The sequence below is a fragment of the Syngnathoides biaculeatus genome, chromosome 6 (assembly GCF_019802595.1).
Source record: "Syngnathoides biaculeatus isolate LvHL_M chromosome 6, ASM1980259v1, whole genome shotgun sequence".
Lineage (NCBI taxonomy): Eukaryota > Metazoa > Chordata > Actinopteri > Syngnathiformes > Syngnathidae > Syngnathoides > Syngnathoides biaculeatus.
The window spans coordinates 11,835,410-11,858,413 of record NC_084645.1 but is presented as its reverse complement, the minus strand read 5'-3'; the positions used below and the strand labels follow the sequence as shown (position 1 = coordinate 11,858,413).

The 23,004-nt window shown below is 39.5% G+C and overlaps 1 protein-coding gene across 4 annotated transcripts in view; it reads right to left on the bottom strand.

Moving 5' to 3' along the window:
- itpr2 (inositol 1,4,5-trisphosphate receptor, type 2) overlaps positions 1-23,004 on the bottom strand; it is an 88,505-nt gene that overhangs the window by 46,868 nt on the left and 18,633 nt on the right. For 3 of the 4 annotated variants that reach the window (XM_061821676.1, XM_061821677.1, XM_061821678.1), the window contains 25 exons: positions 21,375-21,526; positions 19,829-19,928; positions 19,586-19,746; positions 19,370-19,511; positions 12,427-12,585; positions 11,654-11,826; positions 11,080-11,199; positions 10,718-10,900; positions 10,323-10,574; positions 10,090-10,237; positions 9,607-9,754; positions 8,854-9,041; positions 8,637-8,763; positions 8,492-8,549; positions 8,191-8,356; positions 7,879-8,046; positions 7,401-7,487; positions 7,177-7,302; positions 6,951-7,073; positions 6,499-6,699; positions 4,592-4,843; positions 2,207-2,332; positions 2,000-2,128; positions 1,330-1,444; positions 991-1,172 (listed from right to left, as the gene is read on the bottom strand). In XM_061821676.1, the coding sequence (XP_061677660.1) occupies positions 991-1,172; positions 1,330-1,444; positions 2,000-2,128; positions 2,207-2,332; positions 4,592-4,843; positions 6,499-6,699; positions 6,951-7,073; positions 7,177-7,302; positions 7,401-7,487; positions 7,879-8,046; positions 8,191-8,356; positions 8,492-8,549; positions 8,637-8,763; positions 8,854-9,041; positions 9,607-9,754; positions 10,090-10,237; positions 10,323-10,574; positions 10,718-10,900; positions 11,080-11,199; positions 11,654-11,826; positions 12,427-12,585; positions 19,370-19,511; positions 19,586-19,746; positions 19,829-19,928; positions 21,375-21,526 (3,786 nt within the window). Of the gene's footprint in view, positions 1-990; positions 1,173-1,329; positions 1,445-1,999; positions 2,129-2,206; positions 2,333-4,591; positions 4,844-6,498; positions 6,700-6,950; positions 7,074-7,176; positions 7,303-7,400; positions 7,488-7,878; positions 8,047-8,190; positions 8,357-8,491; positions 8,550-8,636; positions 8,764-8,853; positions 9,042-9,606; positions 9,755-10,089; positions 10,238-10,322; positions 10,575-10,717; positions 10,901-11,079; positions 11,200-11,653; positions 11,827-12,426; positions 12,586-17,232; positions 17,254-19,369; positions 19,512-19,585; positions 19,747-19,828; positions 19,929-21,374; positions 21,527-23,004 lie in introns of those variants that run through there. The other variant, XM_061821679.1, reaches the window with a different exon arrangement.

Below are 23,004 nucleotides of genomic sequence, written 5' to 3'. Positions count from 1 at the left end.
GGTCTTGATTATTGTCAAATCATCGCTTAAAACTGTGAATGTCACAATTCTGTTTTTGAACTGTTATCTACACATATTACATAGCCATAGTATTTAGTAAAAAAAAAAAAAAAAAAAAAAGATGAATGTTACCAGCTTTCTCACCAGAACTGCAATTTTTTTTTGGGGGGGGGAAACGGCTCACTGTAGATTTGTCTGGAATGAGCATGTCTGAACGAAGAGATTTATGTAAAATAATGGCTTCCTGTGATGAAAGGATACTTACGAACTGGAACACTATTTTGATCATAATTATTAGTTTCACCGATGACTGCCTGATTTTGACCTGCATGCATCGTTCCAATACAAACAAAAGTATTAACGTAAAAAGAGATGCTAACTTTTCAACAGAGAGCAACAGATTGTTCTAATGAACTTGAAATTTGTCAAAGAGTTTGCATTTATTGCATTTTCCATCAGGCTGATTAGTATTATTTATTTTTTTAACTTTAGAGAAGTTGTCTAAACTTGCGGCCCACAGGCCATTTGTGGCCTATGAGACAGTATTTCGTAGCCCTCACCTTATCATGAAAGTTTAATGGTCCTGCAATACTCAAGTTTTATATGAATGGCACTTTCACAGTGTTGTGTGGGGTGCTGACGAACCTACCAATCACGGTGGTGTATATGGCTCTTGGGGGTGTGACATCGACTGGGCTTGATCCAAGCAGAGAAGCATTTTTCAACATGTGAAAGTTACAGCAGTGTTGCCATGGAATGTTTTATTAGTTGTTTTGCACAAACCACCAGTGGCCTTATCTTTTATTGTATTACAATGTTTTTAAAAATAAAGACTTTTGAGAAGATTGGATTTTTTTTACATTTATAATTCAAATAGCACACGCAGGCATATGCGCCGAGGCTGTGGCCAATCCTCAGCTAGACTCTGCCTCCAGTGGCCCCGGGGTAAATTGATTTTGAGACTCCCCGGTATCGATAGTAGATTAATACCTGCAACTTTTCAATGATGGTCTTGTAGTCAGGGCCGCCCAGCTGCTCCTTGCGGGGTCGAGTGCGAGCAGTGCACCTCCAGTCCTTTGCTGCCCGCTGAATTATGTTGTTGTGGGCCTTTAGACACAAGGTGTTGACTTGACTATCCAGGTCAACTGGGATTGCGATTGCTCGTGCCTTGGCTGAGGAAAGGCACGCAGAATTGGTGGGATTGAATTCAGCACTTTAGCTGAAAGAGTCAAAGTGATGAGTGGTCCTTGCAATTGAGATATTCACATAGACTTAAAAAAAAAATAAAAACAACAACTCTGGATAAATGCACATAAAAGTACTACTTACCAACATCTGCTAGTGTTCTGATGCAGTTCTCAATATTTGCCTTCTGAGTGACCCATGTGCAGTTGTAAAGCCTGAAAGCTGACTGGAGCAACTTGATGAAGACTGATTGGTTTGTCTGTGCCAAAAGGAAGATATCGACTCCATTAGAAGAAACTGAGATAGTTTATGTCTACCAGTAAGGCTTAAAGAACGATTTCAAATATATCTACAATTACTACATTTTTAATGTAATGATTCAGTGAAGGAGTTTACCAGTTTTAATATTAAGTATCCAAATATGACATCAAACTCCCCACTTTAACAGCTAAACTAAATGACTTTGAAATTAATCTAAGTAAAACTCCTGAAGTATTATCCCCATTAACATATCCACTCGGGTGGAGAAAAAAAAAAAAAAAAAAAAAAAAATCAATAATAACCAACACACACACACACACACACACCACACACACACACACGCACGCACGCACACACACACACAGACAGAGGATCAGACAATATTGGAGCTTTTCATTTTTCATTATTGATCAGTCGTAAACAGTTCTGCACCACTCCAAACTACTATGACAAAACCCAGTGTTAATTTTTTAAAAATTATTTTTTAGAGCTATGTGGTGACAATTGTTAGGTAATGTGCTATTGTGGTAGCTTAGTTCAAGTGTAAGTGTACCTGAAGATTGGAGTGGTTCACAGAAAATGGCGAACTAAAAAATCCAATGATAATGGCCATCACTGTCTCTGTCACATACTTCTCAAGGGCCAAATCTGCATGGTTTCGGTCCGTGGTAGTGTTACACACCTAGAGTTATAACGAGAATATTATTTAGGCAGTGAACATGCTGTATGTGTGAATTGTGACTTGAAACGCGAGCCTTACTCTGGACATATCCACCAGGATATTGTCAAAAAGCTTCCAGATATGATTGGAGGTATATATCTCTTTCATTTCTACCTCTGTGTCTACATAACAGTGATTGACAAAGTTCACATATGCAGTTTTCACCTGTTAAAGAAAAAAGAAAATGAGGAAAAGCAATGCTAAATAGACCCATTCATCCTCAAGTAGACATGTTATGTGGGCCATACACTTAGAGTGTATTAAATATTTTGACAGACAATAGGAACATCCCCCCAAAGATAAATAATAATAATAATAATAATGAGTTGCTCTGCCATGAGCCAATAAAAGTGGCATGAATAGAACCATATGCCAATTTAGGTTGACAGACACACAACACAGTAACCGTCAGTTGCAACAGGCGCTTATGTTTGCACGGCTATCTAAGGATCAACGGATGACATCGGTGGCAAGAAACACCTAAAAGGTTTGGTAGTGCAGAGGTTTTGTAAAGACAAACTTAAAACAGTAAGCTGGGCTGCAAATAATCTCAATTATATGTTGACACAAGGTCAGAGAATACCACCAAGAACCAGTGACACCTGCAAGGTGAAGTTACAATCTCAGATAATCAGGGATTCAAGTGGATGATTAAAGTAACAAACCCACATTACCAATTCCTTGGTCGTAAATTAAAATTGGAAATCTTGAAACCTTTGGATTTTAATTATGGTCCCGATTCTGGCTCGCATGATAAAACGAGCCTGATGAACATATAAAATGTGGGCACTGCTGTGGATGAAAACTGTTTCATTTGCAGCAATTTAGTTAGCCAGCCACCAGGGGGTAAAGGTATCACGAAGGCTTCATTAAGTGCTGAAACCACACTCCCTGGACAACTTCACAATAACAGTTCAAATGGAATTGATTTCCAAAGTAGGATGATATGGCTGTTTTATTTTGAAGTTGGATCTCTCAGCACGTTGGTGGAAGGATGCTAAGATGCTAATAATCAACTTCAACCTTTCAGGTGGCCTGACGGCAGTTTGGGGTGGGGAGGACCAGAAGTAAATAGAGGGAAATCACAACTGTCAAGTTCTTTACAGGTTTGTCACCGTCCACAACTGATTTATCAAGCAGAACAACAGATAAGATAGCTTACCTCGACAACTTGGGATTTTCAAATAAAAACTTGGTGCTTACAGCATCATCTTATTGCATTTTATGAAATAATTTTTTTTGCTTCATTTAAATTGCAATATGTGATTGCCCTCAGTAATACCACATTTACACAGCCCTTGGTAAAGTATTTTATTTACCAATAATTTTCAATTACATGGTGGCTCGGCTGGTAAAGCATTGGCCTCACAGTTCTGAGGACCCGGGTTCAATCCCGGCCCCGCATGTGTGGAGTTTTCATGTTCTTTTCATGCCTGCGTGCGTTTTCTCCAGGCACTCTGGTTTCCTCCCACATCCCAAAAACATGCAACATTAATTGGGCACTCTAAATAGCTCCTAGGTGTGATTGTGAGTGCGGCTTTTTGTCTCATTGTGGCCTGTGATTGGCTGGCAACCAGTTCAGGGTGTACCCTGCCGCCTGCCCATGAAGAGCTGGGATAGGTTCCTGCATTCCCCGTGACCCTGGTGAGGATAATCGTCTAAGAAAATGGATAGACGGGATAATGTTCAATTAAAGATTCATTTTGGTCTGGAAGAAGAGTGGTGCAATTTTTAAAAAAAATGTTCCCCTTACCCATAGCATGAGCAATAATGGTAACTAATAACTGTAATTACAATATTGATTAAAAAAAAGTAATGATTATTATTTTGGCCATAATAGTGGCCTATTATATGTCAGTAAGGACAGAAAAAAAACCTCATGATTGGATTTTTTTTCACCCCTATGTATACTGCTGCATTTAATAGTATCAGGTAAATGTACTATGCAAATGTATTTGTTGATTATGTATCTTTTGGGCCGTAATTCTTGAAATTAAAAAGTATATGTTGAAAAGATTATCAAATATAAACTTAAAACACTGGAAATTTTAATTTGTGTTAAAATGTAAAAAGTCATGTAATACATATATATATTTTTTTACAACCTTTTGTCACTTTTTTACGTGATTTCAAGGTCAAAGATACCCATTGAGTATATGAGGGGTGGAGCTCTTCACACTTTGAATTTGGTCAGGGGAATATGAAAAATTGGGCCTAGACTGTAAAATATGCTTGACAAATGAAGGTCAGTGAATATAACACTAACTTTTGATAGCTTGAATGACAATGAGAAAACAACCTCGTCGTCATCGTTATTGGCCCACGTTGACCATTCAAGTCAAGTGACCAAAACACACAAGAATGTGGCAGAAGGATAACAACCCCCTTGGTTCCCTTAGTTGGATACAGTGATGTCGTATTTACCTCTGGGACACAGTTGACATCTGTGACAACTTTGACAATGTCATCCAGCGGAAGCAGAGAGTTACATTTTAGCTCAGTGTAGACGTTCTTGCCCTCGGTGCAGGCAGCGAGCAGTTCTACAAGCGTGTTGTGATAAGCCAGAGCGCCATCTTCATCAGTGCGCTCCCGCTCAGAGCCCATCATCTGTAGTAAGACTGGAAATGAGGAGCGGTCATTGTAGAAGACCAGGACGTCCTCACCTCCGTTCACAAGCTGCAAGAACAAATGATATGATTTCACATTCTCTTTTACCATCACAAGCTAAGTTATGTAAAGACATTTATTATTTAAATATTTGCAGTAAACAATGTCAACGTCCATCAATTATTGGGTTGTACCAAACAGGATGCTTCTTAAATAATAATCAGAGAAAGAAAGCATATGACTGAGGGGGTGTCTATCATTTTTTGTGCACTTGCTGGGATACTCAAATTTTGAAGTAAATATGCGCCACCAGGATTTCAATTTGAAATGCCACAGAAAACAGGATTTTAATTTGAAATATAAAGTGATCCGATTTTCAATATTTGTATTTCAGTGTAACTTTTCAATGTTAACAATTCAACCGGCTACAATTTTCTGTCTGAAATTCAACTGGCAACAATTTGCTGTTTAAAATTCACCATCTGTGCCACCAGGCAGGGTTACTTCAGGTCAGGACCAAAGACCCAGCCAATCCAGTTACACTTTCTTCGTCACGTGACGTCACATACTAAGAAATCGTAACTGGATTGACTAACTGTTTGGTTCTGACCTGAAGTAACCCTGCCTGGGGGCACAGACGGTGAATTTTAGACAGCGAATTATAGCCAGTTGAATTGTCAACATCAAAAAGTTACACTGAAATACAACTATTGAAAATGTGATCACTTTACATTTCAAATTAAAATCTTGTTTTCTCTGACATTTCAAATTCAAATCCTTGTGGCACTATTTACTTCCATTCTCAAAGCGTTCAGACCTCTCCACAACCTCCCCCTGACCTGCACCTTTGCACTTCAGGTGCGTTGCTTCGAGAAATGTTCATCCTTCATTTGTCAACAACAGGGAACGGGACAAGCAAACAGCAGTACAGTGAAGAAGCAACAAAAGCAAAAAAAGATTAGGAGTAATGCAAAAATAGCAACAGTTCCTCTTGACAGGTAAGTTTATCACCTCGTTTTGATTTGTAGTTGATTGAACATTACAAAAAAAATAGAACTTCAAAATTATAACATTTAGCATTATAGTAACACTCCATTACAAATGATGTGCTTTTCTGAGGGAAAAAAGCAAAAGCCGAGAAGTGGTTTGTGGGAGTGTTGCCGCTTTCAATTTACAGGTGAGTGCAGGAGATATCATGGACACCTCGTCAGGCAAGCTTTCTACCTCTGGTTGTTGTTTTACCTCAAGCATGGTGGGTTTCTTTTAAATGAAAAACAAGAAGGAGCCTTAAATGGCAGATTATTTTCACATTGTTTTACTCATTTACTAATATTATGATCCTTCTAGCTCTTTTAACTGCAATTGGTGCTCAACCAGTTCAAAGTGTACCCTGCCACGTCCCTGATGACAGCTGGCATTGGCTCCAGCATTCCTGCGACCCTCGTGAGGATAAGCGGCTCAGAAAATGGATGGGTAGCTCTTTAGACAAAAATTATCATTTTTAAATTGCAAAATCCCCTTTAGCTATTTAAGGCAGACCTTCAGATTTCACCGCAAACGTGCAAAAAACTAAACAAGTCACCAGGCTATTGTGATATCATAAAAGAAAATCTCAGCAATTGTGCTTATCAATATGTCTGTGTCCAGATTGAATTTTTCATGGATTCAAAACAACTTGTGTCACAATGCTGAAGATATTTTAGCGATTCAAACAGATCTCTCACCTCAGTCATAACTTTGTCCTGACATTTTTTCACATACTTTCCTTCCGCTTTGACAATGGTTTGCAGGAACTTCAAGTAGAGAACATGACGCCCATGTGTTTCAATGCAGTGGACAAAGTGATGAACCACTCGGTCACTGATTTCATTGCACAGCTGGTAGTAATTCATAAAGATGTGGCGCATAGTTTCAGCTTCGAGCAACTGGTAGTAAGAAACAAACATTTGTGAGACCATTTATTATGTAGAAAATACAAAGGATTCCCAATGAGACGATTAACAAAAATAGTACGGGTCAGTAATGGTAGGGGTGCACCAATACCACTTTTTCCTCCGCCTCAAGAGTCAAACTACTTTCATTTGCATACCCACTAATACCAAGATCAAAAGTAATTTTCACTTCATATTCTTATGCTTTCCCAAAAATGATTCCTGTGAATCATAATCATACTCACCCCTGGAGTGAGGAAGAGATTGAGGTGTTTATGCAGCAAAAATTGGTTCTGATGATTCCCTCTGCAAAAGTTCTGCAGAAAGGTATGTGCCAGGGTCATGATCTCATTCATCTTCTCATCACTCTGGGGGAATAAAAAAAAAAAAACAATTAAGGGAGGTGATGGGAGATACGGTGTGACAGTCCAAGATGAGATAAATCACTCAGCGGTTGTAGTTAACACTTACTTTCTCAAAAGGGATCTGAAGCAGGTCCAGGACAACAGTATGAGCCCCCATGTTTTTCAGAAGCCTCTGCTGTTGCGTGCGGATCTTTTTACCGTGATAACACAGCTTACTGAGCCGCAACAAGATCTACATATGAAACGCAAAAACCACTTGATTGACACCTACCAGACAGAACTTGTGATATCCAACAAGAATAATTTGAAAAGACAAAATGTGAAACCTGCCTCTTTGACAATGTTATAGTTGTTTTCCTTGTTGCTGTCAATTTGAGGTTTACTGTCTCCGTCATGGACCGTGCTCAACACGGTCTCCTTGTGAGACACAGACAAAAAGAAAAAATAAGTAAAACAGTAATTCCAAGCAATTTTAATTAAGCAATTTTACATATGCCGTCAGAATGTTGCAGAAATCTGTCAAACAATCCTAAACAGTTTTGTCTCACACTTTTAGATCATGTTCCGCTTGTCCTGTAAATCTCTTGACTCACAATAACTGTCCCATGAGACACCATCAGGTCTGCCACGGGAAATTATCCAATTTACTATGAAAAATGTATATCTTTGGTAATCCACAGCATATAGTGACGAACACATAGAAGCATTACAAGTTCTTCCACTTCGTGGCGATTAAAATGTGTGCGTTGCTTAAGAAAGATTGGCAAAACACTGCAGTAAAAACAAAACATTGCACCTTAGTCTTTACCTCGAGGTTTTGTTCTTTTCCTTGCCTGACACCAAGGTCTTCACCGTTATAGACTCCATTCTTCTCCACCCACAGTTCTGATTTCTCAACGGTTAGACGCAGTTGGTCCAGGTCAGCCTTTATCTGCTTGTAGTTCTCCACATCCTGCTCTGAAACTAATAGCTGGACCTAGAAAATGGGCAGACACATGGGAAATAAATAAAGCATAGCAGTGTTATTACTGCAGTAACTATTTAAAATCCTTTAACATGACTCAAACTAATTTAATGAACTGATGCCAACCCCTTACAAATACACGAGACTGTTGTGTACCTGTTTGAAGGCCTGCAGCACTTCAGCTCTCTGACTGAAGTGCTTGAAGATGAGCTGAAGTGAGCCAGACACCAATGGAGGATAGTCTTGCATCATGAGATGGATCAGAACTCTCAGAAACGTTCGGCCACCTTCATTATCAAGCTCTACTGCGCTTAACTCAGAGCTGAGATGGGCAAAAATATTGTCACGTTTTTAAGGAAATTTATAGCAAGGAGCACTGTACAACAAAAGGCATTTTCCATCTTTAATCAAGTTTAAGAGCATTTTGTAACACAAAGTCTGTACACATTCGACCTACCTCCCAGCAAACATGCTCTCTGCTTTAGTCGCAATCTCATCAATGTCTGGCTCAGAAGCTGAGGACAAAAAGTGAACCACGCTGCATTTAGACTGCAGTGGTGTGGTCAGCAGACCCTCAAAACGAATCTTAAATGACATCTTACGTGTCATGATCAGAAGTATGTCAGTTTGCGAAGTAGCGCTTTCAGATATACTCTTCTCGCCAAACTCTTTCTTATAGATGGATAACAAATAGGTGATCCTGTAATCCAGCCTCACACTCAGGATGAACTGCAAAGAGAGGCAAGAACACCACCGAAATCCCAAACAGATGAGGTTGAACCACCTTCAACTCTATGCTACTCATGCAAGAAAACCTACTTGTAAAATCTCTATGATCTTCAGCTTAGTGTCCATCACCATGACGTCTTCATTGTCCAGAAGGAAATGTCCTTTGCTGTAGCGCAGTGAGGAAGGTGTGTCGGGTAGGCCTTGCGGCACACCTCGACTCATCACCATCTGAGTCATCATTTCACCAACTCCATGGATCGTACGCAGGACATTGTTCCCTAAGGGAGGATACATCCACCTTAACATGCCTGGACTTGTGAGTCTATTTAGTTTAAATCATGGAAGGTCAATTAGTAGCACACGGGCTACATGTGGCCCACACTTTAAATGGCCCCTTAATTAAGTCCATCTTGTTTGACAAAATTATGAACATATTTCCTCTACTGTACTTGATCAGTTTTAAGTTCTAATAGCACCATTCACCATAAACTGGTAGATATCACTGTCGTGCTTCTACTGGGTCTTCTCCATCACGAATAAATAGCAGTTTATAGGTTCAACAACGTCAAACACAAGTCTAGTACCTGGTTTTCTTTAGAGATGTTAGCCATGATTGTATTGTGGCAGGCCACATACAGCGACAGATAATCATTCACGCTCACATAATCACCATCACAGACTGGGAACTGAATCCCCGCTGCCTGCACCGAAGTAAAGCCAATGTGGAACTACAGACGCCACCACCAGTGACTGTATGATCGACTGATAGGGCTAAATAGGAAAAAAAAAAAAAAAAAAATTCTAAATCACTGAGACGGGAAAAACACTTGTAAGAACACTCACCAGCCTCTGGACTTTTGTTAAGCTTGTTCATGAAAGTGAGCGGGTGTTGAACAATGTCCAGTATTGCCAGTAGAGTGCGGGTGAGTCGCAGAAGCTCGCTGAAGCTATAGAAACCGAAGTACACCAGGTTACGAGCTAGATTCACCACCTAGAGGAGACAAAGGTAAAATAAAACCTATTCAAAAATGTACAGTATTAAAGTCCTAGAATACTCAACTTATGACTAGAGACACACTGAGAGGGGCTGCATTTCCTCTAGGTGGAATGACATGATGTGCGTTATCATTGCTTTCCTAAAAAAAAAGGCTTTGATGTGAATGATGTGAATACAGTATAGTGGACCATCGGTAGATTAACAATTTGTTGGTTGAAAAAGATAGCCGAAAATTCATTCAAAAAAATCTGAACCGTTAACACACTTTGACAGGCCACTGCACTTTGCTATTAATGGATCTGCTTTGCGACAAATCAGGTTTACCGCACCTCCAAAGTGAGTTCATTCTTGTCTTTTTCCCCAAAAGGAAAAGGCTGGCTGACCACATCTTTGAGGTATTCTTCAACAAACTCCATGGTGGGAGCAAACTTCCTCTTCATCTCCTCCCGCGAAGAATCTGCTGACTCATATTCAAACCTGAAAAGAAGCACAATTGTAATATGCATGTGACAGGTCTTAAAGCATGTCTGTGCCATGATGCAATCAGATGGCTGATGCTCACTCATGGATGGTGATCTTGGATGGAATCTCAGTCCAGAGGCGTGCATAGCGCACAGGAACCACAGCTTCTTGTGGGTCGCGGTCTACATGCATATGTAGCATGAGGCGACAGAAGGAGGCTCGCAAGTTGTAGGGGAGGGAGTCATCAAACATGCAGCGCAAGATAAGGTCCACAGGAAGCTGAGAGGAGATCTGATTGATGGCTAGATACTGCCGGTCCAGGCACATCTTAGCAAACAGGTTCAGCTGATACCTGACCAATGGAAGTTAACGTGTGGTTGGAAAAACGGTATTCTGTAGCTAAAAAAGCACTTGAGTGATTTTTTTTTTCCACCATTTTGCAACAGGGCTAATAAAGATTTAAGCACACTGGGGATGTAAGATCAATAAGGCTACCTGTAGTAAGTTATGATATCTACATCCATCTTATGATTCCCTTTGGCATCCTGAGCCAGATGGCGGATAGATTTGCCATGAGGTTCCTTGTGACTGTCGATCCAGTACAGCCAAACCTCCTCTTCTTCCCCATCCTCCTGCATTATAGAGGACTCCAGGGGGGTCTCGGTATTCGGGATTAGTCTGCATGTGAGCATGTGACAAAATAGCTGTTATAAAAATACTCTCACATTAAGATTTTTTATTTGGTGCAAATACTCATTGTAAAAAGATACACAGGTGTGGAAAACGTTCGATATACACAAGAAAAATGCGACATTTGCAAGCATGATTCAAGCAATGTAGCCTATGGTGTGGCTCACTTTGTCTGGATCAGGATATCTGCGTTGGCGGGGTTGAGCATAAATTTGCAAATAAGCTCCTGTGTGACAGGGATGGCGGTCTTATTGGACACACACAGATCTGAAAGATAATCCAAGAATCTAGACAAACAGAGCACATGCATTTTAACAGAAAAGAAAAAATCAGTACAGCACAATTCCTAAAAGTCAAATACCCTTGAGGTCATACAGCTTAAGTTTCACAAGAAAAATGTCTCTAAAGCCAAAGACACACCCGAAATCAGGTAAGACTCATCATATCTTGCAAGATCTCTGCAAATCTTAACTACAGCAGATGAGCAACCATCCATCCATTTTTTTAATTACTCTGAAAGTGTTTCACACATCTCAGTCTAGGCGTCTCAAAACAATATGACATGTGACAAAAAGGCAAGAACAATAATAGAAGAGCAGCATATACATGGTAATGTGAGCAGAGTTTAGTCTTAAAGGCAACAACCTACAGTAGCTACTTGTGTTTAGTCCTTTTTTGCTAGTTGACTTGCCAGATTCTACTTTATGACGTGGTGAGGAGAGAGAAGTGAATATGTATTACCTGGGTTCTCGATTACGTCTCAGAAGGCTGACAAATGTTTCAATCTCCCTGGCTGTGATGTGTTTTTCCAGCAGCTTGCGGTTGTTGTGCAGCAGAGCGGTGATGGTATCCTCAGCCAAAATCTCATACCCAATTTGAGATTGCATGATTGAGAACTTCTTTGCTATATATTCCTACATAGCAGAATGAATGTTAGTGAATTAACTGGAGTGGGGGGACAGTCTTTTTAAACAATCTAAATTAAAAACATCGGGGAAAACATCTACTGTATCTCTCAAATTACAATACATATTTTATATTTACCTTGTTAGCCATTGTATGGAGTTTAAACAGCTACAGAAAGTGGCAAATTTGCCTGACTCTTGCCAACATTCACGTGACTCAACCTACAAAATGTCCAAATCATTTAAAAAGCCTCATTGACAACGTCATTACCGAAAAAATATTTCTGACAAAAAAGATGATTATTTTGACAAGATAAGGTGTCAAACCTGTTATCTTTTTAAAATTACACTTTTTTATTATAATTTTAGATGGTAAATAGGAAAATCAGAAACAAACTCAACCTCAGTGGACCTCACGTACCGGTATATAATTGGCGTCATTTGTATATATGTATCATATGTATGTTTGTATGTATGTATCACCTGTGATCTCGGAAAAAAATTTGTTTCTCAACAGTCTACCAGAACTTGTATAAAGTCTCAAAGTGTCCTTAGACAACCTTGAATATCTGTGTGCCTGAACTCAACAAGACCTCCACTAAGACGTGCCTGGTTTTTGCGATAGTCCTGCTGGGAGTGTCGCAGCACTCTGTAGCAGAGTCTTAGCATATACTTGAAGTGGGAATAGCGCTGGTCTCCCAAATCCTCCAACTTTAACATGGGACCATCACCCTGGTCTGTGAATGGAGCCTTCAGGATACCAAAGATCTGAGGAATACACACCAAGATGACAATCAACTTAACAGCTACAGTACACTCTTACAGTATAACTTTAATATACAAAATGTTCATGTTTTAGTCATAGGATAGTTTGCAGTTGTGTGTTCAAACAAAAGTTGTTTTACCTCTCATACTGTAATTACATACAGGATACTCAACACAGTTGAATAGCCAGTTTTGAAATCAGAAGCCAATAAAAACATGTTCTTACTTATTACATTTCTTTTGAAAGGGGTATTGGTAACAAAAAAAATGCTTGCAAATATCTCAATGGTATTGCACCAATAAACAAGCCATTTTTATTTTCTTTCACTGACCACATAAAACTATGTGGTGGAATGGATCTGGCCCCCAGGCCATTAGTGTGACATCAGTGGCATAGCCAGATTAAGTTGCATTGCCTGAACTGTTAAAAATTGCAGCCCATCCATACATCTTCAATAAGGCTTAATATGTTCAGGGTGGCAGGGTACTAGAGCCTATCCCAACTAAAATTGAGCGAACTAACCCTGAACTGGTCGCCGGCCAGTTCTGGGGCACACACACACTGTACAGAGATGAACAACCATTCACACTCGTATTGAAACCGTAACAGAGTGGGAACTGAACCCATGATGGAAGCACAAAAGTCATGTGAATGTATTACTACATCAGTAAGAAACGTACAACCACTCATACATAATAGTGAAGATTCCTTACCACTCCATTCCAACGGTTTTGTACCAGTACACTTCACAAAGCAAACATTTAATGTCTTTCTCAGATTTATTTGTAGGAATAAAAGTAAGAACTTTTACATTTAACTCATATTTGATTAATCGTGACTCAAAGTAAAACAGAGAGCACAACAAAACAGAGATAATGTAGATTCAGTCACAACTTATTTGTGGTCCAAATGAAAAACAGCATGACATAATCTATGAGATGTGAAGCAAAAAAACAGAAAATCCCCCAGGCAGTATTCTTCTGAGAAAGCAGAATTCTCGATTTGAGGTATGTCCTGTGACCAAACCCATAAAACAGGTTAGTAACTTCCTGTGTATGCTGTGCTACCAATTATAACTATGGCTTAATGACATGATTCTTCAAAACCAAACTTGCTAAAACGTTTTTCTCTTCATAACTGGTGTCTTGAGAGAAGTTACATACATGCACCAGTACATGTTAATTTATATAAATACAATATGATTTGGTACAGGTAAACATGAATAAATTGGAAACATATTGTCATCTTTGGTGGCTCGATAGTGACATGTTGTGCAAAACAAAAAGACTTAAAAACGTCCTATGGGTGTTATGCCACACTCTCCTGCAATTGAATTATATAATTTACAAATGTTTTGCCGTCAGCAAAGGTTGCTTCTGTATCTCCTGAATAAAATCAACAGCATTAGGAAAAAAAAAAAAAAAAATCACTATACTGCATTGCAGTGTTTAAACAGTGTGCAAACTACAACTGTACTGCAGACATCCATCTATACTTTCAACTGCTTATCCTGTCCCTGCCAAGGTGATCAGAGAGAGAGGCAGGAGAGTACTTTGTGTGTCTTCTGGTAGGGAAGGGGAGAAGGAGACTAGGTGGCAGAACAACAAAATACAAGAAGTCATACAAGGAAAGAGATTAACAAAGAGGAAGTGGGACACAGAGGACTGAGGAGAGGCGAAAGGAGTACATTGAGATGCGATGTAGGGCAAAGGTAGAGGTGGCAATGGCCAGACAAGAGGCATGTGACATGTACACCACGTTGGACATGAAAGAAGGAGAAAAGGATTGCTACAAGTTGGCCAGACAGAGGGATAGTGATGGGAAGGATGTGCAGCAGGTAAGGGTGATTAAGGATAGAGACGGAAATGTCTTGACTGGTGCCAGTAGTGTGCCAAATATATGGAAAGAATACTTCGAGAAGTTGATGCATGAAGAAAATGAGAGAGAAGGAAGAGTAGAAGAGGCAAGTGTGAAGGACCAGGAAGTGGCAATGATTGGTAACAGGGAAGTTAGAAAGGCATGACAAAGGATGAAAAATGGAAAGGCAGTTGGTCCTGATGACATACCGGTGGAGGTATGGAACCAATTTGGAGAAATGGCTGTGGAGTTTTTGACCATCTTATTCAACAGAATACTAGTGGGAGAAAAAATGCCTGAAGAATTGTGGAAAAGTGTACTAGTTCCCATTTTTAAAAACAATGGCAATGTTCAGAACTGTGGGAATTATAGAGGAATAAAGTTGATGAGCCGCACAATGAAGTTATGGGAAAGAGTAGTGGAGGCTAGAGTCAGGACAGAAGTAAGTATCTGCGAGCAACTGTATGGTTTCATGCCTAGATGCATTATTTGCCTTGAATATCCTAGTGGAAAAGTACAGAGAAGGTCAGAAGGAGCTACATTGTGTCTTTGTGGATCTAGAAAAAGCCCATGACAGAGTACCAAGAGAGGAACTGTGGTACTGCATGCGTACGTCTGGTGTGGCAAAGAAATATGTTAGAATAGTAAAGGACATGTATGATGGCAGCAGAAAAATGGTGAGGTGTGCGGATAGGTATAAGAGAAGAATTTAAGGTGAAGGTGGGACTGCATCAGGGATCAGCTCTGAGCCCCTTCCTGTTTGCAGTGGTAATGGATAGGCTGGCAGATGAGGTTAGACTGGAATCCCCTTGGACCATGATGTTCACAGACGATATTGTGCGATGCAGTGAAAGTAAGGAGCAGGTGGAGGAACAATTAGAAAGATGGAGACATGCACTGGAAAGGAGAGGAATAAAGATTAGCCAAAGTAAAACAGAATATATGTGCGTGAATGAGAGGGATGGAGGGGGAAGAGTGAGGCTCCAGGGAGAAGAGATAGCAAGGGTGGACGACTTCAAATATTTAGGGTCAACAATCCAGAGCAATGGCGAGTGTGGTAAGGAAGTGAAGAAACAGGTCCAACCAGTTTGGAACAGCTGACGGAATGTTTGGTGTGTTATGTGACAGAAGAATCTCATTGAGGATGAAATTTATAAAACTGTGGTGAGGCCGGCTGTGATGTATGGATTAGAGACGGTGGCAATGAAGAAACAACAAGAAGCAGAACTGGAGGTGGCAGAAATGAAGATGTTGAGGTTCTCGCTCGGAGTGAGCAGGTTGGGTAGGATTATAAATGAGCTCATTTGAGGGACAGCCAAAGTTGGATGTTATGGAGACAAGGTTCGAGACAGCAGACTTCAATGATTTGGACATGTCCAGAGGCGAGAGAGTGATTATATTGGTAGGAGGGTGCTGAGGATGGAGCTGCCAGGCAAAAGAGCAAGAGGAAAAACAAAAAGAAGGTTGATGGATGTTGTGAGGGAAGACATGAGGGCAGTTGGGGTTAGAGAGGAAGATGCACGAGATAGGCTTAAATGGAAAAAAAATGACACTGTGGCGACCCCTAACGGCACAAGCTGAAAGGAAAAGAAAAATCCTGTTCAGGGTCATGGTTGAGCTGGATCAGATCCCAGCTGACTTTAGGCAAGAGGCTGAGAGTACACCCTGCACTGGTTGCCAGTTAACAATAACCCAGAAATACCAACATATTGATAAAATAAATCCTATCGGACAGATTTATTATACAAACAGAATTAAATTGTGTTAACAGAATACAATGATTTGCAAATCATGTTCAACCTACATTTAATTGGATGCACTACAAAGACAATATTTAATGTTCAAACTGATGAACTTTGTTTTTAAGCAAATAACAATTAAGTTACACTATTATGGCTGCATCACTCCCTGAGAAGAGTTGCGTCAAGAAGGGCATCCGGCGTAAAAATTGTGCCAAACATATATGTGCGTTCATCTGAGATGACACGCTGTGGCGACCCCGAAAGGGACAAGCCGAAAGAAACCATCCATTATGGCTGCAACACGTTCCAAAAATGGTGGGACAGGGTCATCATTACCACAGTGTTACATCACATTTTCTTTTAAATTTTTTATAAACATTTGGGAACTGAGGACACTAATTGTTGAAGTTTTGTAGGTGGATTTCTTTTCTATTCTTACTTGATGTACAGCACCAGCTGTTCAACAGTCCAGACTCTCCGTTGTCTTATTTTATGCTTAATAATGCACCACACATTTACAAATGGGAGACAGGTATGGACTGCTGGCAGACCAGTTTTGTACCCACACTCTTAATTAGAAAGCCATGCTTTCGTAATAGGTGCAGAATGTGGTTTGGCATCTTGTTAAAATAAGGAGGGGCATCCATGACAAAGATGTTGCTTGGATGGCAGCATATGTTTCTTCAAAACCAGTATGCACCTTTCAGCAGTAATGGTGCCTGCACAGATGTGTATTGTAAGTTACCCATGGCAATGGCCCTAACACAGTTCCAAACAGTCACAGACACTGAATTTTGAATTCTGTGTCCATTACCGTATGGTTGTTTTCCTCTTTGGCCCAAAGGACATGATGTCGGCAATTTCCAAAACATGAAACATAAAAATGTGGACTCATCTGCTCAGAGAACGCTCCCATTTTGCATCTGTATATCTTAAATGAGGTCAGGCCCAGAGAAGCCGGCGGCATTTCTGGGTATTTTTGAGGAATGACTTTTGCTTTCCATAGTAGAGTTTTAAATTGCACTTACTGTAGCGCCAAACTATACTTACTAACATTGGTTTTCTGAAGTATTCCTGAGCCCATGTGGTGATGTCCTTTATACACTGTCAGTTTTTGATGCTGTGCCATCTGAGGGCTCGAAGGTCATGGGTATTCAATGTCGGTTTTCACCCTTGCCACTTACATGCAGTGATTTCTTCAGATTCTCTGAACCTTTTGATGATGAGTTAGACAGTAGATGATGAAATCCCTAGATTCCTGACAATTGTACGTTGAGGAAGATTGTCCTTAAACTCTTCAACTATTTTGTCATGCACTTTTTCATAAAGAGGTGAACCTCGTGACATCTTTGTTTGTGAATTCAGGGAAGGTCCTTTTATATCCGATCATTGCACGCACTTTTTCCCAATTTGCCTTTTCACCTGTGGGATGTTCAAAATGGGTGTTTAATGACCATTCCTCAACTTTCCCAGACTTTTTTGCCAACTGTTCCAGCTTTATTGGAATGTGTTGCAGTCCTAAAATTCTAGGTTAAGAATTATTTTCTAAATACAACATTTATCAGTTTGAACATTAAATATCTTGTTTGTAGTATATTTAATCAAATATAGGTTTTGACCATGATTTGAAAATCATTGTTGTTTTTTCTTTTATTTGATTATCATAACACCCCAACTTCATTGGAATTGTATTTGCAAAAGCAAAGTCATTAATACATATGTGTGTTTGTTGTTGGCTGCATTCTTAAGATAACTACCGCAATTTCTCGAGTATAAAGCGCAGCCCCAAAATTGACCTAAAAATCAGGAAAACCCTTCTACCAATGTACAATGCGCACCACCAATTTGCTGCTACCCATATGCTCAAAATATTAGGAATTATCAGGATTTATATCTTGTTGGGTTTGTACTTGTATTGTTTTTCTGAAACTGTCTGTACAACAATTATTAATAATAATCATTGCGCATGTGCTCATGTAGCAGTAATATAATCTCGGGACAGATTACAGGACATGCTTGTCCTGGTCTCTGTAATTGTCAGAACAGAATCCCTCAACCGGCTCAAATAAATGCTCAATGATGGCATAACATTTTATTAACTCTGTTGATAACACATATAACAGTCTAAAATAAAGAAACTATTTAACACTCCTTTACTTAAACCTTCTTTCGCATTAAATTTTTGTGCATCGTGCAGTTTATCCTCTACATTATACATCCTTGGCCAAGACTTCAAAATAAGCATCTGACTCATCTCCAATTTGTAAAATATCTAGCGTGGCTACCTTTGGTGCATCACTATCGAACTCATCATTGATGCCTCCTGCATTGCATCATCAACATCTCATCTTGCTCCCACAGCATTTCATTCTCTGTGCCATCCATGGTGTTTGTGAGGAAACATTTTTTGAATCCCAAGAGTTTGGGTTCAGCAGCGCACCCTCCATTCAACTACAATCTGTAGCAGCTTTTCTACGGTGTCTAGTGGCTATCAAAACAATCTCACCTCAAACTACATTGAAATGAGCGTAACGGGCACATTTTAAAAAAGCGAGCATTTCAATTGTGTGCGGTCTCCCATTTTTTTTTTTTTTATGTAATCATTACGCCCTTACTACGTAGTTTGAGCTCTCGTTGTTTTGACTGCCGCACTGCTACCGGGTTGCTCGCGTCAGCGATGACACATTTCTTTGAAAACTGGCTGCACAACTAATCGTTGTAGTAGACATTTTTTGTCTTAGTTTAAGTTGAAACAAACTCATGGACAGTCTTTTCTGATCTTTGTTGCATTAGCAACAAATACGCTATGCTAATGATCACAAAATGTAAAGCTCCGCCGAGGAGATAAGAGAGGTCAAGTTGGGGGCACAAATTACCGTAATATATATAAATGTGTAAAAAGGGACATCAAATATCATATCGAAATGTAGATGTATACCTTTTTTTAACCACTCTATATACCTGTATACGACTATACAATACTACACTATACATTTTTTTTTCATCCATACCTATCTCTATCTAATGCGGTCAATTAACTTTTTGAAAATACTTTTGGAAAAAATTGTCCATTATTTTTGAGAAATTATGGTACGGTATATTACTACACTTCTACTAAATACCGTGTGCATTTGTGTATGTGCATGTGTGTATGCGTAGATACGTCTATCACTGTATTTGGGCTGACCTGGGCAAGGATGTTCTGTTCTCTCATCAATTTCTGCCTCTCTCGGTTAGGTGTAGATGTTACTACAGACAGAACCTCCTGGCCATTATTTGGAACCACACATACAAAGAAAACCAGGTCCTCCAGCAGCTTAGTCACAAATCTGTAATAATTTTAATGTAGAAAAACAAAGTCATTCACTTTAACAAGCTTGTTTGTGACACTAGCCGACTTTACCTCCTTTCATTCTGAGCAATGTTTCCATATTGAAGCTTCCGTACTGTGGCCTCAAGGACTTTGCTGGCATCATTCGCATAGTCCAAGTCTCTGACTTCTGATAGGGGAACGGATACAATCGCAAAAGCTTCCTTATCCTCCTTAGTGGAACAGGTGCCAATCTATTGCGATGGGCACAGGAAATCATGTCATATATCAAAGATCATTCACGTTCATTAGTTGTGAGAGTGTATAAGTGGAAACCTTTAGCATGACTGGGCGTTCCTCTTCTGCATCAATGGGCACATTGGTGCTTGTCACCCAAGTGTTTGTGCACAGGTGCCTGAGTCTCACATAAGAGTTTCTGTGGAAGGATCGAACCCAAAATTTAAACAGATGATCAATACATTGTAGAAACAACATGACTCACTCACACTCAAAGGTTTATTTATATTAGATTTATTCCATTATTCGTCAACTGAGAGGATCAAATTGTCTTTCCGCTAACCTTGACAATTTAAAACTAAAACTAAAACTGAAAAAAAAAAAAATTCTCGTAGTAAGAGTAATCCGCAAAGACGGGGCAACAGCGAAGTATACACGTGACAATGAAGCGGATATTTTATCTCCTCTTCTGCACTGATCAATTGTGGCTTCAAACTAACATACCGCTACTGACTCAAAAGAGATTAGGAAGAAAATTTAGATTTCTTACAAAATATGCATTAATATAAAATCCAAAGGAGAAGCTTATATGTATGCATACTAACAAGGTGCACATGGCTTCAAAGAAATGTGTAACGCACAGAGGCACCTTCAAACAAAACACCACAACTTTGATGCAGTTAATTTTTTGGGGGGGGATACAGATACGCGGAAAACAAAACATTTTAAAAAAATCCTACAACTAGATCCAGATTATATTAACTCAGTCACAGTAACACAACAGAAGGTAGCTATAGCGTCCCTCCGGGTAGCATTGATCCTTGCGAAAAAGAAGAACCGATGCAAAGAGGGAAAAGAACTAAATGCAGGCTGCTGGCAATGAGGTGGTATCTGATGACCAAATTAAAAACTAGAGTATCCATTGAATGTATACGAGATGAGGAGTCGCTCTGCCCTACTAGGTTTTCAAAACTGTTCTCAATAAACTGAGGGCCACTGATATGTTGCTGGCAGAAGACAAATTTACATACAACTGATACAAAGTTCAACTTTGTATGTAAATTTTTTTAATTTTTTTTTTTTTTTTTTTACAGTGGCTGCTTTCAAGAGGTCAAACAACGAGGAAAAACCTTACGGTTTTTTTTTTCGACAGTTTGAATTCACACTATTTTTTGGTAGTACACAATCTAAAATGCTCCTGTGATGCAACTTATTTGAACTTTATATTGACCTAAAATCCTGCTGTGATTATTTTTAATGCACTTTTATGTGCATTTTCAAGCCCAAAGTAAAACTAAAACTGCGTTGTTAACAATCACCTCGTTTAATATGTATGGGTGTACCACAACGAATGAAAGGCATGTAAAATTAAAACAATTACTCATGTTAAGTGAGCAAAATGGAATAGCATAAGTTCGAACTCTGGGCCCTGACAATTTTTGAAATGTGGCCTTTCATTATGTAGATGGATAGCCCTAGTCTATAATGTACTATCACCAAATTGTTTATATTTGAACAATCTCACCAAAGAAACCACCTTTTTAAAGTGCTTTATAAATTATTGCATCCTGTATTATTGCTATAAACTGATCTTATTTTCCCTCCTGAATTCAAAGTAAGTAGAAGTCACTTGTCACATACTGACCTGGGCACCAGACAGTCAGCCCGCTGCAACGTGGTGGCATCCAGCTCAAAGAGGGAGGCTATGTCATTACCATGTTTGACAGAAACTAGCGTGAAAGCTATCTTGTCTGCTGCTTGATGCTTTCTTTTGCAATATACAGAGTCAGTCTCATTCTGCAGCAACAAACATCCAGACAGCAGAAATATTGGTGTCAATGTAATGTTAAGGTCATGTATGCGTTTTGCAAACTATTATCTACAGCTCTACACTAGACATATAACAAAGTCATAAACATTTACATTCATACAGATCACTTAACTGCTGACCAGAATCTTTTCTTACCTATTCAAAATGTGTCACACATTATGACATTAAAAGCAGTCAATTTATTTTGGTAAATTGTGAAGAAATTACCTGACTCGGTCTGGGTGAATGGTTCATTGGGTGCAAATATAAATGCAAGATTCAGTCCTCATGAAGACAGCTAAATAATGCATTATTCTAAAGGATACCATTTTTAATAGAAATTATTTTTGATTCTTTGGACAAAATATATGCTATCCATGGGAACAATGATAAGAAATGGAAAATTAACTGAAAACTTGGGATGTTTGCAGTTAGGTACTGTGCATTGGGTACTGGGTATCCACTGGTACAAAACAACATTCATCTTAATGTGGTGTAAGCGAGTTAGTGTGTTCCAAGGTGTTTAAAACATTGATGCCATTGAGTGGTACCTCACATTACCTTGACATAAACCCAATTGAAAATCAATGTCATAAGCATGAGCAAGTCTATATTCAGAGGTTTATGGGTCCTGGGATTCATTTAAGGGACGCAACAAATCCAAACCTACAGAAATGGACTAGATGGGGACACGCACACACTGCAATTCAAATAGATCAGTGATATCTGACTATTTGTAGCTAGCAAAAAAAGTTGGGCAACTCCTAACCAACAACAGTGATCTATGGGTAAAGGCAACAAATATTGGGACTGAGTGCCCTTTCCCCCCTTCGATTAGGGGCTGGTTGTACTTTGGTTGGGCACTCCCCCCCTTCGTTCTTGGCATGGGGCGCCATCCTCCTTACTCTTCCCTCACAGGACAGGCGCACTGGCTCACACCCACTTGTGGTTGTAAAGTGCCAGGCTCGCCCTTCCCCAGTATGTTGGCAAAGCAACTCCATATACCAGTTGACCAACATGCATGTGATGTGGTGATGAACAAACAATAACACAGGTTGTAAAAAGGTATATACTCCAAGGTTCTTACAAATGTTTAGACACTATAAAAGTATTCAGTAGCACTGCCTTGCTTATTTCCCCCATCCTGTCCTACCCTGCCCTCTCTCATCTTGTCCTGTTAGTTCTTGTACATCCTCACTGGATGATCACCCTCGCCCTCCAACAAACATGAACGGGACTTGGGTTTTTAACATTACTTATCGTCAAATAATTAGACTGAATAACTATAGCTCTGCTGTGGTTCACACTCCTATTCCCCGGGTTTGTGCAGTCTCTGTCTGTCCACTAAAGCCCTGGGTGCATTTTCAATAACCACAATAAAAACTGTAAAAAAATAAACAAGTGTAGTTCAAACTCCCCTGTTGCACATCAAGAGTGTTACAACATAAATAGCATACAGACCCAT